Source organism: Neophocaena asiaeorientalis, unplaced genomic scaffold (genome assembly GCF_003031525.2).
Source record: "Neophocaena asiaeorientalis asiaeorientalis breed wild unplaced genomic scaffold, Neophocaena_asiaeorientalis_V1.1 scaffold427, whole genome shotgun sequence".
Taxonomy (NCBI): domain Eukaryota; kingdom Metazoa; phylum Chordata; class Mammalia; order Artiodactyla; family Phocoenidae; genus Neophocaena; species Neophocaena asiaeorientalis.
Genome location: NW_020172280.1, coordinates 3,716,649 through 3,732,166, shown reverse-complemented (window position 1 = coordinate 3,732,166; position 15,518 = coordinate 3,716,649). Strand labels below are relative to the sequence as shown.

The window sequence follows — 15,518 nt, the reverse complement described above, 5'->3', positions numbered from 1 at the left end:
GTTAGAGGAGAGGAGAGAGCTCCATCCTTCAAAACTGGAGAGTCAAGGGAGAAAGTGGGTACAACTGTCTTGGTCCATTCATCCCGCTGTGTATGTAGCCGGCACTGAATCAGGCACCAGCAACCCTCACAGACCAGACATCCGAACTCACCCTGAACACTCAGGCACCCCACACGTAAACACCAAGTGCCCTGAAAGACTGGGACAACTGCAACACACTGAATGATGACCTCTGTCTCTTCCAGGTCGGCCTTTACAATTTACCAGGGAAGCAGAATTTACACCAAGGCTTCCCAAACCTCACCCACTTCCATCGGCCCCGAGACTATGTGCCATATACACCTGCTATTTTCTTTAAAGTGATTCATATTCATGATTTAAATGGATTCTATTATCAGTAGAAAATTAACATCACATGCCCTAAAAAAATGTAGTTAATATTACAATAAAATTTTTAAACATGCAGCTAATGTCATTTCTGGCACCACCAGGGGCACATTTAGCAGGGCTTGGGAAACAGCCCGCCAGCCAAAGGCCAAACACCAAGGGAGCCCCTAATTCCTTATGGGATAAGGAGGGGCCTGGGCGATGAAGCCCGTCCTGGAACTGCTCTTCCTTATAATACACACGCTATCCAATCATTGAAAAGGACTCCACACGGAATCCAGAAGTCCAGGACGAAGCGTCACCTTGGCAGTCACGTGCCCGTTGTCAGGAGCCTCAGTTTACTTGTCTGTACAATGAGATTAATGTCTTCAGACATAGCATCTGTGATGACCCCAAAGGCCTACGAGGTAGCATACGCAAAAGCACTGTCAACACCCACACTTCAGTGCATTAGGCTGACACATGGCTTCAGTGACAAAAACAACTCGAAACTATAAAAGCAGGCTGTCACTTTCCACAGGTGAGAGCAAAGGCAATTTCTTTCCTCTCTGCTTTACTAAGTGGGAAAGTTAGCAGACTGGCAACAAGGGGAGGGGGGCAGTGCGGTGCACAGAAATAGGATGGAAACACAAAATGAACTCAACAGTTAGAATTTCTGGAACTTGGGCAGAGTAATGCGTTGTGAGAGCTGGAAACCTTCAGTCCATAAGAGTCTTTTTTCAGGAAGAACAGGGAGGAAGTGACGATATGACGGTCACTTCAGTGTCCCCCTCTTCAGTTACGTGCTCCCAGGTGTGCCAGTCTGACCGCACGTTTAGGAAATGCCCCACGGCAGGGCACGTGTTCTAAGAGCCCTGACAAGAGGGACTTGGCAACGAGAACCACTTTCCCTCTGGACACGTCGGCTCACGTGCCGACCTAGCCGACCACAGCAATGGGAGAAAGTATCATTTAATTAACAGCTGGAATAATCTGCGTACTGTCTTTCCCATGAGGCTGTCTACACCTGTGGCTTGAAACGTACGCAAACGCATACACATCCAGTCAAATGCAATGAGGTCTCTGGATCTCCTCCCAGCAGGTGAATGTGCAGATCACACCACACAGCACACTCGACCTAGCAGAAGTGGAAACAAGTCAGAAACTAACTTCATCAAGGCCACACACAGACTACCCGAACACCCAAGTCTGTGCTCTCTCCACCGCGAAAGTGTCCACAAATCCTATCAGATGTAAATACGGTAGAAGGGGCACCTTGCCTTTGGGACAGGGATCCTGATGACTTTAGTGCTGTCAGCTGCCAGCAAGGTGCTCTGTAAACAAAACAGGACTCTCCTTACTTCCATCTACCTTCTCTAAATGGATTTCAGAAAGGACAAGAAATACTAAGGGACTCTCCAGAAACTAAGGGGGAGGCCACAGGCAACTGTGAGAAGGATACTGACTCCGCGCCAGCAGCCACTGGCAGGGAGAAGGGAGCCGCTCTATCTGCAGGGAGGGCAAAGCCTGGTCGGAGGCCAGCTAGTCTGGAGTGGGGCCAACCCTCTGAGCAAAATGTCTTGGAGTCTTAACGACTGATCGAGGTCACAGAGCAATTAAAGGGGATCCATCCTTCCCCTCCTTGGCGCTTAAGGACACGATGGTTTCGTATTTCTTCGTAACTAGCCTGATAAACTATCCTGGCAAGTAAACTGCTTGCTCAGCACAACTAAGCCAAGTACACAGACTCCTGGAAAACCAAGCATATGAGGAACACAAGGCCAGTCTGATCTGGAGAAAAGTGAGGGTGGCCACTGAAATTCTCAGGGTGGCAAGAATACCACTTTGTCTGTTACCTCTCTCAAAAATTAAGAGGCGACACCTCTCAAAAGGATCCATCAAAAAAAAGCTGTGTATCACCGTGACAGAAGGCCTTCCTCCCCAAAGAGTTCACGTAAAGTATTCCTGTTTTGCTCAAGGAAGTTCATTACTAGTGCCATAGTGTTCCTTGCAATTGGAGGATTACTTAATTGCTTTATAGCAGGTTAATCCCCTTTCATTCTGTGACCTCGAAATCACCCCAGGCTTCCTCAATACCCAAGGCCAGTACTCTTATCAAAACATGTGCTCCTTACCAATAAAGCCAATGAATGCCTTTAGAGAGAGTTCCACGGGTGGTCTGTCTCTTCTGGTACCTGCACTCTCCCCAGCTGGTCTTCTACATCGTTCCTCTTCAGTTGCAAATGGAAGGCTCCTCCAATACCCTCTTCGCCTGCCTAAATTCACTGGGAAACCTAAGTTAAGTCCACTGGATGGTCACCACAGGCACTGGCCTGCTTCACACCCATGACTTTAACTCCACAGCAACTGTGTGCTAACTACACACCTATTTTACAAAAGAAGACACTTGGACTTAGAGTGGTTTAAGTCATCTGCCCAAGATCCACTAGGATCATTCAGCCTCCGGCCTGAATGATCCGTTCCTACAATAACCCGCTAGAGAGCCCTTCCTCTAGCCGAGATCATCTTACTCAATAAGGGTCTGGACGTGTTATGTCTCCTCTCTCAGCTGAAAAACCTTGGTGAATATCCAGCCCAGGGCCCACAGAATCGGACACGTCTAACTCCCCTGCTTTAACGAGAGGCCCTCCAAAAAACAAACCCAACACCATCCCAGGCCTTGGCAGGGGCTCCTGCAGAACTTTCTCCTTCTACAAAGCCAGCTCCATCCCAGAGAGCCTTGGGCAGAGTCCCTTCCTGTTCCACACGCGCACCCTCTACCCTGGCATTGCCTAGTTGGTCTATCGCACCTACCACAGGGATACTGCTTTCCCGTTGCTAATCTGTTTTCTAGTGTCTGGCATATAAAAAACGTTCAATAAAGGCTTGCTGAATTAATTAGCAATTGAATGACGGCTGATCGCTGAAGATTCTCTAAGACCTGAGAAACAAAAGGCAAGCAGTCCCAAAACAGAAAGGACTGCTTCGCCATGGCTGACAGTGTGGGTCTTTTCTAAGAGCGCCTCCTCCAAACTAGCTCTCTTTCCTCCGAACTGTGACACTGGACTGTGACACCCACGGTCAGAAGAAGGAACCATGTGTAGATGTGTATTTTCAGGGATGCGCCTTGGGAATCCCCCTTGTTTGCAGAGCCCCATAAAGAGAAAAATATAAATAAGAGAATCATTTAACCTGCCACTGCTCTGCTGTGTTAAGCTTTTTTAACCTGCTAATAATCATAGTCAGGACAAAGAGAAGAAGACAGAACTCATTAAGAATAAGGAGACGGGTGACAGAAAATGCAGCGATGGTTAGAATCGATGCACGCTGCCCAGGGCACACACCCCTCCCCCTTCTCAGCAAAAGACGCTAATTATGCCTCTGGCAGGAGCCATGTGGACCCCCTTCAAAGCAGCCATTTAAAGATAAATACATTGCAGGCAAACACTTCGGGCCGGCTGCACTAGTCACTCTTCCGTTCCTTTAGAGATTTTAGGTCATGATACTAAATAGGAAAGGAGAGAGCCCTGCCAAACTTAGCTGAAAGGTCTATGCGTGCCTTACGACAGATTTTTTAAATCTCTAAAGCTTCTTATCCCTGAACAACTGGCTGCTGTGTTGACATGTACACACTAATCCCAGAGTTATTAATGGTATCATTTTTCCCCACCCCACGCTTTCGCTGAGGATACTTAATGGAGCTGTGGGGAGAAGGCTGGGTCTTGGGCTTGCTGAGTGTCACTGATGGGTAACGAACACCAAGGCTTAAAGAACTCTACTTGCCGGCTTTTCCTCAGTCTCAAGATCATTCTCTTCCATATTCCAAATTAGCGCTGAGACTATTACGGGTAATAACGGAGGACTGGAGAAAAGGATGATCTGTAAGCCTTGGCAATAAACATCGTTTCCAGGTCTTTGATTCCTTCACAATTTCTGCAGCCAGGCTTTCTTTCCCACCAATACTGAAGCCTATCAAGACTGTCTCCTTTACCCCAGAGACTCCTGTAAAGGGTGATGGAGTGGCCGGGCTCTTGAGGCTGAGCATGAAGTTTGGGGCTCAGACAAGCTCTGTTTGGTGTGGAACCCGAACGAAAAAAGCAGCGGCAGAATTAGAATGCAGGTATAAAAGAAAAAGTTAATCAAATTCCCAACTATCAACTTTGTCTGTTAAGATGCCAGATGAGGCCAAGACTTAAGTGAGGAAGTGTCACCAGCAGTTGATACCTAAAAGTTAGAAATACATCTACATGTAAATCAAGAATTAGATACATGATGAGACATCCACAAGACGGAAGGGGTGTTTACGTGAGAGTGTGAAATAGGAAAACCAGATTGCAAAAATAAAAATATAATGCAATTCCATTTGGGGTGTGTGACTTGTATTGTATATGCACAGAGAAGGCTCAGTAACATTTTCACCAAGGAGATGATAAACAGCGGTAGTCTCTGGGAGATGAGAGGGAGGGGTATTTTGATTTTTTTTTTTTTTTTTTGGTCTGTTTCTCCATCTTTTCTGCTGATCTTCCCTAGAGGAACATGAAATACATTTATAACTAAAAAAAGTTTCAACATTTGAAACTGAAAGAGAATTATTAAAGTACCACTACAACAGGCTTTGTCTATTTAACCCCTGTACACCTCAAAATACGAGTTGTTGTTTTTGTTTTTGTTTTGCGGTACGCGGGCCTCTCACTGTTGTGGCCTCTCCCGTTGCGGAGCACAGGCTCCAGACGCGCAGGCTCAGCGGCCGTGGCTCACGGGCCCAGCCGCTCCACGGCATGTGGGATCTTCCCGGACCGGGGCACGAACCCGTGTCCCCTGCATCGGCAGGCGGACTCTCAACCACTGCGCCACCAGGGAAGCCCAAAATATGAGTTTTAACTAGCTCAAGCAACTGCATATTGAAGTATGCCATCTAAGGCCACCAAATCCATCACATTTCCAATATCACGAAGCACTTAGCGAATCACCTATCGTTTGAGGTTTTTAGAAAAGCCAGATCAGGTAAACGCACCTGACCTCACACAGCCCTGGCTTTTAAAATAAAATACCTTAAATCTAAAAAGCACAGGAGGAAGAGTAAGAGAGTGCAATACTCTGTGTCAAAACCTTATTGCACATCAGCTAAAATAAACAACGAAACCTATTTTTATTATCTGGCTCATGAATGTAGGAATAACTTTCCAAGCCTCAGAGCATTTTTCCAAAATTAAACATCTTATGTTTCACTTACTGAAACTTTTGTTCCATCTGACAAGTGACAGAAGTAAACTGTGTCTATGAAAAGACACGATTCTCTTGTGTCTAGAGCCTGGAAATGTCAAAGTTGGGTACTTGGTAATGTTTTCCCTACGTGCCATTTACTCGAGTAATAAGCATGCCTCTCTAAGCAAGGTCCTCCCTAAATCACCCCAAACCAGAGAAAATATGATTTTTTAAAAATTATGCATATATAGGCACATGGCACAAACATACAAATTTCGCTCTAAAAACAAGTCACACCCACTCCATAGGTAAGAACTTTCGTAACTGAATTCCGTAATCTGCAGAGCAGTTTTCTGACATCCTAATAGAACACGATCAGTGAATCTTCCTAAAGAAAAGAGTTAAGGCATGGCTCCAAGGTAAATGTGGCTCCAGTGGGATTAAAAAGACACAATGAAGAGTCTTACCAACACAGAGCTTTAATTATTCACCTGAACCATCTTGCTTCTGATGACACTTGTTGACCCTTCAAAGATCCCTTGGGCTCAAATTCCTTCTTCTGAGCACCTGGTCCCACTCACTCTCCACTGCTCATGACACCACCCCACCGTCTACCAGCCGGTTGGTCACTCTCATCTTTCCTCTTCCTCTCACCCTTCACAGCCAATCCTGCACTTGATTCTTTGCTAGTGGGTTTTTACACCTTCCTTTCCATCTCCACCCTCAACACCTAGGATCACTAGACTCCTTCGGCAAAGAGCTATGTCAAACCCAAGGGAGATGCTGGCAGGAGGCCCTGCTACCCACCCCACCTCCCTTTCGAGAGGGAGAAGTGGTCCACACTGAAATATAGTTATTCTCCTCCTTTATGTCTTGAGTCTCCCAGGTCCCAGGACTATCATATCAGTAGCCTGTAATCTCAAACAAAAACCTCACCCTTCATTTTCCCTTCCCTAACAATTCAGTCCTAAAGCAAACTGGTACAAGGGGTGTGTGTGTGGGTGTGTGTGTGGGTGTGTGTGTGTGTGTGTGTATAATGACCACGGCAGCCCCTGTGGTGTGCGAGAGCCAAAGGAGGATGAAGAGGTAGGTGTTCACACACAGGTCAGGCCGTTCACAGGGTCCCAGCCAAGTGAGATCAGAAGGGCTCCATGGGGAGGGTGGCAGAATAGATGGGAGGTGGGGCACACTGGAAAAGATGGATCAAATAAACAATTTATGGATAACAGGAGTCAACTTTCTGTTAAATATAGGAAAAAAAAAAACAGAAAACCAGAAGGAACCCTTTGGTGCTAAACTAAAATTAGGAGGTACTGGTGCTCGTTCATGGATTTTAATAGACCTAGAGACATAGATGTGCATACTAAATGAGCATGCGTGTACATGTGCACATACATGCCCTTGCACATGCCCCCCCCCACACACAACACATTTCCCTCTGATAGCTATGAGCACACCTCAAGCCTAGACCCTGGCTTCTAAAGAACAGCTGTTCCTTAAAATGAACAGCGCTCTTAGAAGAAATGGCTGATTTCGGGGCTGAGGGAGGGAGTACACAACAAGAGTCCAGGACATTCCACTGCGTCAGGGAGCTGGGATGGGAGCATGACAGGGACGTGTCAAAGGGCAAGGCAGCCAGCTTGAAGGGGCTACACTGATGGGATCTGGGACAATCAAACATCAAAACAGATAAGTAACAGATTACAACCCTCTGAACAAAACAGGAAATGAGCCCATCCAGATCCCCAAAAAATGAGTAAATCGAGTTTGATGAGAAATGAAATATGGAGTTTCAAAGAGCCTCGTGGGCTTCCCTGGTGACGCAGTGGTTGAGAGTCCGCCTGCCGATGCAGGGGACACGGGTTCGTGCCCCGGTCCGGGAGGATCCCACATGCCGCGGAGCAGCTGGGCCCGTGAGCCATGGCCGCTGAGCCTGCGCGTCTGAAGCCTGTGCTCCGCAACGCGAGAGGCCACAGCGGTGAGAGGCCCGCGAACCACACAAAAAAAACAAAAACAAAGAGCCTCACAATGAAATATGTATAATCACAAAAGCTGCCAAGGGTCCGCTTTCCGTGGGAAAGCCTGACAGACCTGCCGCAATTCAGTGACCAACATGAGCACCATCAACCAAAGAACAGACTGAAATGCTATGGCCCAACAGGGCAACGAGAAGCTCGAAGACTCCCTTCTGTGATGCTCCTACCTGAAACGGAGAGGCCCCTCAATCTCCCTCACCATTTTCTGTGTTCTTCCCTCACTTAGTTCCTACAGTAAAGACTTCCCCAAAATAAGGCCATGTAAATCCAAACCCATCCTTCATTACAAAATTGTAATTTTGTAATTACAAAATCCCCTCCGTGCACTCGGTTCGTTGGTCCTGTTCGTATGGACAGACCAATATTTCCACTGTTATCTACACCTACAAAGCACTATTGTTATCTTTCCTAAAGTAGTATGGCGGGGGGAGGGAGTGGACCCTCCATTAGCGAGGCTTATTCTCAGACCTCAGGAAACACTAGGAAACGGGAACTAACACCCATCCACAACTACCCCACCAAAAAAAAAAAAAAAAAATTACAAAACGAAAAGCCAAGTTTGCAAAGCATGTGTGTGACGGTGATGCTGGGGTGGTAGAGGTCCTAAAAGGATGTCAGGGAGAAGTCAATTATAAAAATGTAAGACTACAAACTGTGACACTGTGTGTTGAGATGCCAAGAAAGGTGATTCAGGAGTCAGAGGAAAAGGGAAGGAGAAACAGGAAAGCTCAAGCACCCTCTGGGTGGGATTCCTCACTTTACACTCTCACTCCCTCAAACCAGGCTGGGAATTCCAAGAGGTTGTAGAGCAGAGACCAAAGCCAACAGCAAAACTCCTGGGGACAGGCCTTGCCCCTTTTTCCTTCAACCAGGCTGCTCCCTCCAAAATAGCAACACAGTCTTACCTCGAAGGCAGAGAAAAGTAAGAAAATCTTCTGTCTTAGGCTTCCTTTTAGAGAGGTCAGAAATTTGAGTAGCTGGAGGGGGTAGCAATGGCTCCACTATCTTTACTGGAGTTGTGCTGGGACTATTCGGCTGGGATTGAGCAAACTTCCTTTGTGCTTGCAGCCTGGGCCTGTAAAAGCAAAAGAAAATTAACAACAAGCAGAGAGATTGGAGGATATAGATCTACCTGCAGCAATAAAATCATGACACAAAAGGGAAGAGAGACCTTATTTCAAGCAAACTCTTTCTTTCTAATTAAGGTTCTCTATATCTCTCTCACTCTTGTAAACCACAAGCCTGCTTTAAAGGGCAATAAACTTGCTTTAAAGGGCTACATTTTCTACACCGATATAAAATATGCACAATGAGCACGTGTGTACGTTGGCACACAAGCGCGTGCCTGTGCACAAACCAGTGTGTGCCTGGGTATTTCCAAAGCGGCATGCGGTATTAGGTGACACGGTATTAATGACTTTTGTGCTTTTTCACAAATCATCTGCCACATTTATTTAGCATTCTGTGCTTTAACACGATACTATCACAAACACATGCACAACTGCCTTCATATTGTGTAAGGACACCTCGTCCACCTTAGCCTGTCACTGACCTGGTCTCACACCCCCAGAGGAAGTAAGTCTCCCCATCTCTAAGCTCTTCTAACTCCAATTCAGCCAAATAAATCCACCTGGAATTTTGTAATGCAGGGGGTGGGGGGAGGGGGGGGGGAAGACCACTTCTCTAGTCTATTCAAAACCCCTCCTTCATGACCAAATTATGGGTTACCTTCTGCCCACACAGAGTCCAAAGTCCTTAGTTAGGGATTTGAAAAACTGGCCTTAACCTACCTTTCTCAGGCCTCTCCCCTATTACCATCCTACGTAGATACCAATCCCCTAATTTATCCTTTGGTGTCTACAAATCACTTCAATCTCCTTAACCAGACATTGTTCACTCACACAATTTTACATGTCAAACACTCTATTAGTTTGAATCCTAATGACTCTTGGAAAGGTTTCTTTACTTTTTTCCTAACACCTTTGAGGGTGTGAACCTGTAGTGTCCTGCTTTAAACCACCTCTCTGGCCCTGCTCATAAAGATGCTCAAGAAACAGTATTTGAGAGCAGGGAAAAAACAAGAATCGAAAAGCAGCCCTACGGCACAGGGCTTTAAACGGATCTGCTCAGAACCCCAAACTGGAGTCAATCACTATGTGGGTGAGGCTGATAAAGCCACCCCAGCTCAAGGCTGCTTTGAGTATTACATACATTTATAATTCTATAGTACAAACAAGCCTTCCCTTAACTATCGCTGAGATCATGTAAAACAGTAAGCATAGTATCTTTAACTGCCGGTGCTCAAAATACCCTAACATTTTAAGTTAACATTCTAGTATTTAACAAAATAACCCCCCCACACACACACTGGTTTTCCACTTTGTAAAAATTAGCTCCCTTAAGTTTTAACCTCCCGTGTCCTGCCCAGACTCAACTCTTGCCTCCCTTACGACCCACCAGAAACACTCCTGAATAGGTCATATTCCCAATATGAACTGACATTTGATCAACAGGGAGACAGCATGACTGCTGCATACTAACTGGGCAACAACCCTCAGTCCCTAAAATCTTACAAACGTCACAATTAATCAAAAGCACTTCAGAACCCAGGAATAACCAGAGGAAAACAGCCATATAACAAGGTTTAACAGAAATTCCAAACGTCATAAATGGTAAGGGAATAAAACAATGCTCCCATTCCCGTGTTGTGAGGAACAAAGACCTCTTTTTTTGCAACCAACTGACTGTCCAGAAGATGAGAGAGCAGAAGTGTGTGCTGGGAGAGCCTCCAAGCCCAGAGGACTGACCTTCAAGGAGGATCAGATGGAGGTGGGGTGTGTGTGAGAGACGGAAGGAGCGGTGCTTCTCAAAGCATCGCAGAAGAGGATCCGTTTTGCATTTGGTTCCCCCTCACGGTCCCCTTTAGATTTTCTGTCTTTTACAAATGGGTATTTTTATAAGATAATTATTGTAGGGGGAAAATGAAAGACATAAACTACAAGCTCAAATTTATTATTAGACTCACAGACATAAAATCACCCTGTTCAACTGCTTTAACATGCTCACTGCTCACTTTCCGTTTCTCTATTCAGCTCAGTGGCACCAGGCAGCAAACAGCCCATGCCTTGAGCAGGATCACTTCAGAGAAAGGACAGGATACAGAAAAGTAGACAGCGGCGCCATGCCCTGCCACCCTCAGGGTGGACTGAGCCCAAGAGAACTACCCTCCTCTTCCAACAAGCTCCTTCTCTCCTCCAACTTGCCCTTCCTGTTAAAAGAAAACCCCTGTAATGTTTTCCTACTGAACAGGGGTTTTAATTGGCAATTTTCTGATTTGTACATCTTCATTTAAATGGACACAACTCACACTCTGGGCATTATGGGGGCTTTATGGAATCACTGCTTGTACGTGAACAGGATGTTCAGTGTTTACTGCTTTCTCAAAAGTCGGCAATGACAAATGCCACACATAATGAGAAGACGGCACAGCCTGAATGAAAAACAAACACGCAAACACAGATGACAGAGCAGGACACGGAAAAACATTCTACAATTTCATAACCTCAAAGATAAATGCTCCGACCGTTGCTCAAATAAAAGGCGCTTTTTCCCTGATGACTTTCTCAGGGAGGCTATGAAAAACAAGGGCATAACAGATTAAAAAGCGGCAGTAAAATAAATTACCCCTCAGAGGACTAAGCCAAGCTCCCAAGTGATTAAGTATTTGTGAGACCCAGATGAAAGCAGGACCTAAAGAACAAGACAAACCAATATCTTGTTTTAAAGAGGCCAGAAGAATCCGTACTTTGTGGAAAGTGCAGGTCTGCGGTTTGGCTTTGTGTGTGCGGGTCCCAGGGGATTACAAAGGTGTGACTTTGCTTTGCTGTCCCCACGCAACAAAAGAGCTTGAATGACACAACTCAGAGGCCAAATCCATGGAGGAAGCACTCTTAGCCATTCGGGGTATGTTTGTGGGATAGGTGATTCATTCTAGAGTGTCTGATACGAGGAAATGAGTGTATGTTATTTAAAATCAGTACAGAAAGGGGGCGGGGAGGTCCAGATGTGCTGAAGACCTGGGTTATCTGCACCCGGAAGTGCTGGGGAAAGAAGGAGGCTGGCGTGCAGGAGAGGACAGGCATGATCAGACACCCACCAAGGGCGGTGGAGCTCCAGGAGGGCCTGCACTCAGCTGCTGGGCGCCAGCCGTGATCAGGCCAGCAAGATGGGAGCAGATGGGAGCCACCCATCCCTCCACCAGGAACACCCTCCAGTCCATTACCAGGGCGAAGATGCTTTAAATGGAAATTTAGGTTGAACTAAGGGAGTTCAGAGCCACCCAGGGGTGGGGCTGGAGAGAGTGTGGAGCTCCTGGGCATCAAGGGAAGAAACAAGCAGAATGTAGGGCCTCCAAAGGCTTTTTTACCTGAAGTTTAGCCAGGAGGGCCTTTGCTTCGCGTTGGTAATGCACAGCAAGCCAGAATGCAGAAAATACAGAGGGCGTCTGTCCCACACAAACCACAGAAGTGTCAAGTGGCACAAGACTCACTTCTGTGCTGATCTTTTATTAACTGATCCAGGAAGGAATTTCCCTTACAGAGGACTCCTCCGTGCCAGGAAGGTCAATGAAACCAACTAAAACCAAACTCTCCAGCAAGCCGAAGAAACTTAAACCAACTGAGGAGGAAACGTGCAAATACACGTATATATGAATAAATACATTGAGGGTAACCTTCTATTTACAGTGTGTTAAAATCTAGGGTTATAGGGCAGTGAGGCTTAGGGAATAGAAGTGGTTTCAGATCAAATCATCGCTGTTCCTCACCTTCCGTGGTGTAAATGTGTGTATGTGAATTAAAAGAGTAAAAAATTCAGAGAGCAAGTTCAGAGAATGCAGAGCTTGCTATCTGAAGCCCTTGTCGTGGGTAAGGCCATCTGGGGTGTCCCTTCTCTAGAAGGGACAGGAGCCCCATGGCAACCCAGTCACAACAAAGCTCAGCTCTGCTGGTGTGAATCCCATTTAAGCAAAAGTGCCTCTTTTTTGGGGCGGGGGCAGGGAGATGTGTTGATACGAACGTTGCTTTACTGATCTGATCCCCCCAGAGTGTCACTCTATGTAGAAATAAATGCTCTTAGGATAGAGGCAAAGGTTCTCAGGGGACCCTGCTTATTCCAGACTGCTCCCTCTAGCTGGAATGCTTCTCCCCTTTATCTCACCATGGCTGGCTTCTTCCTGTAATCCAGCGAGGGGAACATTCCAGCCTGCTGCTTTTTACAGAATCACGTTTTCCATGTCTCTGTTCAAAAGTCACCTCCTCAGAGAGACTGAGCCATCCTCAAATAGCACATCCCCCAGGACCTACCGCTCGACTCCATTTCCATTCCTCTGCCCTTAGATGGCCTACAGAGTGGGCTCTCCTGCCAGGGCCTCCTTATGTCCTATGTCTGCATGTACAGGCTGCCGTGTGTCGAGGGCGAGCCCTCCGTAGGTGTTGAGAGAGAAGGGCAGGAACCTCGCGCTGCTGTCCCATTTATGAACAATACCACTTCCTCACTCATTCCTTAGGAATCACACGTTTTTTGAGCAGAGGGGCAGAGGGCATGGCAATCCGGAGGTGGCAGGGAGATGGCTGGACAGATCTGAAATGGACCCAAGAGCTACAGGAGAGGCCTGTGGTTCTGCCACCAGTAAAGTTATTGGCCATCCCAGGATACGGCTCTGCGAAGGTCGAGTGGAATCCAGTTTCACTGAGAATCAGTTTCGGAAGCACCTGCCTGTTCGGTCACAACCTCCTCCGCCACCACCGGCACCGCTTATTGAGAATTCACTGAGCCACTTGCCTATCCGGAGCATCATCGAACAAAAGCCAATTAAGGTCGCGTTCTGGCTGTCAACCACGCTGCGTCACAAGGTACCCCCCACCCCAAGGCACGCGGCTGCACCCCACGTGTCCACACGCAGGACACCTGTCCCTGGGCCACAATCCACTGGCCCAGGTGTGGAGGTCCTGCCACGCGCCCCTGCACACGAGACCACCGCACGTCAGAGACGGCGCTTCCTGACGAGCTGCGTGAGCTGGAGGGGAGGGCATCCGTCTTCTCCCTCCTCTCTTCCACGCCCCACGGTTCACAGTGAAGCCTTCTCTCATGTGGGATTCGCTGGCATCGGGGCCAACAGCCAAAGGAACGTTTCGCTTGATCACATAAAATTTTACCCCAATAAGTCTTCAAATATATTTCATATTTAGGTTAAAAAGAAAAAAAGTACAGCACCTTTATGGGAATAGAGAAGCAGACCAAAATAAACACTAGCGTTATTTTCCATGTTAACAGATAAATTCCAAGACAAAGCTTGTAAAGAAAACCCACTGGTGGCTGACCAAGTCCTGTGCCAAATATTGTTTGTTCTGTAACACTCTCCCGGTGCCCTCTCCTGCCCTCCTCAAATCCTGCCTTTGGAAGCTTCCGGGCAGCCCGCCATCACTGTGGCACTGTGTCTCCGGGTCTCCTCTGGGGTTACGCACAGGATAGAGTTAACCGGCTTATTGCTATCTGTGTGCTCAATCTCTAGGGCAGCCCTAAATATGGCACAACAGCAATTTCTAGGTTAATTAAATTCCATTTCTGCCCAGGATTTCTGATAGTTTACAAACCCATGGAGGACAAGCGGTATGCACGCAACGCAGCTGGACAAGGCGGGAGCGAGGGGGACGAGGGGGTCTAAAGCAGTGCCCAGCCGGTCCTTGTGGAGGGCCGTGTATGCCAAACACCATCTTATTAACTTAATTTTCCAATATTAAAAACATAAGCTGGTAAATCCAGTTATTTAGATTACACCCCAAGTCTAAACAGAGAGCAATGCATGGGTGGGAGCGCAGGGTGTGTGTTCACTCAAGAAAGAAAATGCGTTATATCCCACAAATGCAGAGGGACCCGCATAGCCAGGCTCTTTGTGCCGGTGTGGGAGCTGGCCCTGAAGCTTTGCCAACTTGCTGAAAGGCCTATTCAAAAAAAAAAAAAAAATTCCTGTGTTTCCATCTCCAAAATAAGTACCCACTCTATTCTACCCCCAGACACACACACACACTACAGACCTGGCAGCTAGTCAAAGAAACAAGGGCGGGTGTGTGTTGGAGATTGTATGGGTCGGGCAGGGGATATCCCCTGCCCAGGGCAAGCTGCCCACCAAATTCAAATGCAAGTGCAGTTGCGGGCAAACCACACAGGATGGCTGTAAACATCCTGTATAGTAAAGAGAAAATAAACACATCCTCAAGTGAACCCGGAGGCTAGCAGAGACCAACGCACAGAAAACTTGGTAACAAGGAGCCCTGGCAACAGGCTCCATCCTTCTGCGCTCACGTCCCACCCTGCTCCAGAGTTACAATGGGTGTTTGTCTCATCGGGGTGTAGGGACTTCACCCAGTGACAGAAAAGGGAGGTCTGCAGCTCCATGAGAAGAGAAATGCCTGCTTTCAGGTGTTTCTGGAGATCTTGCCATACTGGTTCAGAGGCCTCATTTCTTGCTTAACATAGAAAGAGATGAAATCGTTTATGCTAAAAACCGCAGGATGTTAAATATTTGCAGCACTTGTCTTAAATTAAATTACACAAGCAACTAGAGTAAAAGTTTGCTATTAACCTGATATACCGAAAGGAACTTTTTTTGCTTGAATCTCCTGGAGATGAAACCGTGTAAAGTTCTGCTTGGTCAGAGTGGTACAAGGAAAAGAACCATGGTATCACAAAACCTGGGCTGCTTTAGTTCAACTACCTTGTGACCTTGGGCAAGCTCTATGAAAAGGAAACAACTCTGGGTCCTTCTAGCTCCAATCTCCGCTGACCTCATCTATAAAACCTAAATATAGTCGTTCCTGTAATAATTCCTCTTGCATCATGATTTCATAATTC

The 15,518-nt window shown here is 46.8% G+C and overlaps 1 protein-coding gene across 4 annotated transcripts in view; it reads right to left on the bottom strand.

The window, feature by feature from the left end:
- Nucleotides 1-15,518, bottom strand: part of JARID2 (jumonji and AT-rich interaction domain containing 2) — a 242,643-nt gene that overhangs the window by 54,261 nt on the left and 172,864 nt on the right. For all 4 annotated transcript variants that reach the window (XR_003005824.1, XM_024764233.1, XM_024764213.1 and 1 more), the window contains exon 4: nt 8,513-8,682. Coding sequence is in view for 3 of the 4 variants with exons in the window: in XM_024764233.1 (XP_024620001.1) it covers nt 8,513-8,682 (170 nt within the window). In the remaining variant the exon portion in view is untranslated. The remainder of the gene's footprint in view (nt 1-8,512; nt 8,683-15,518) is intronic.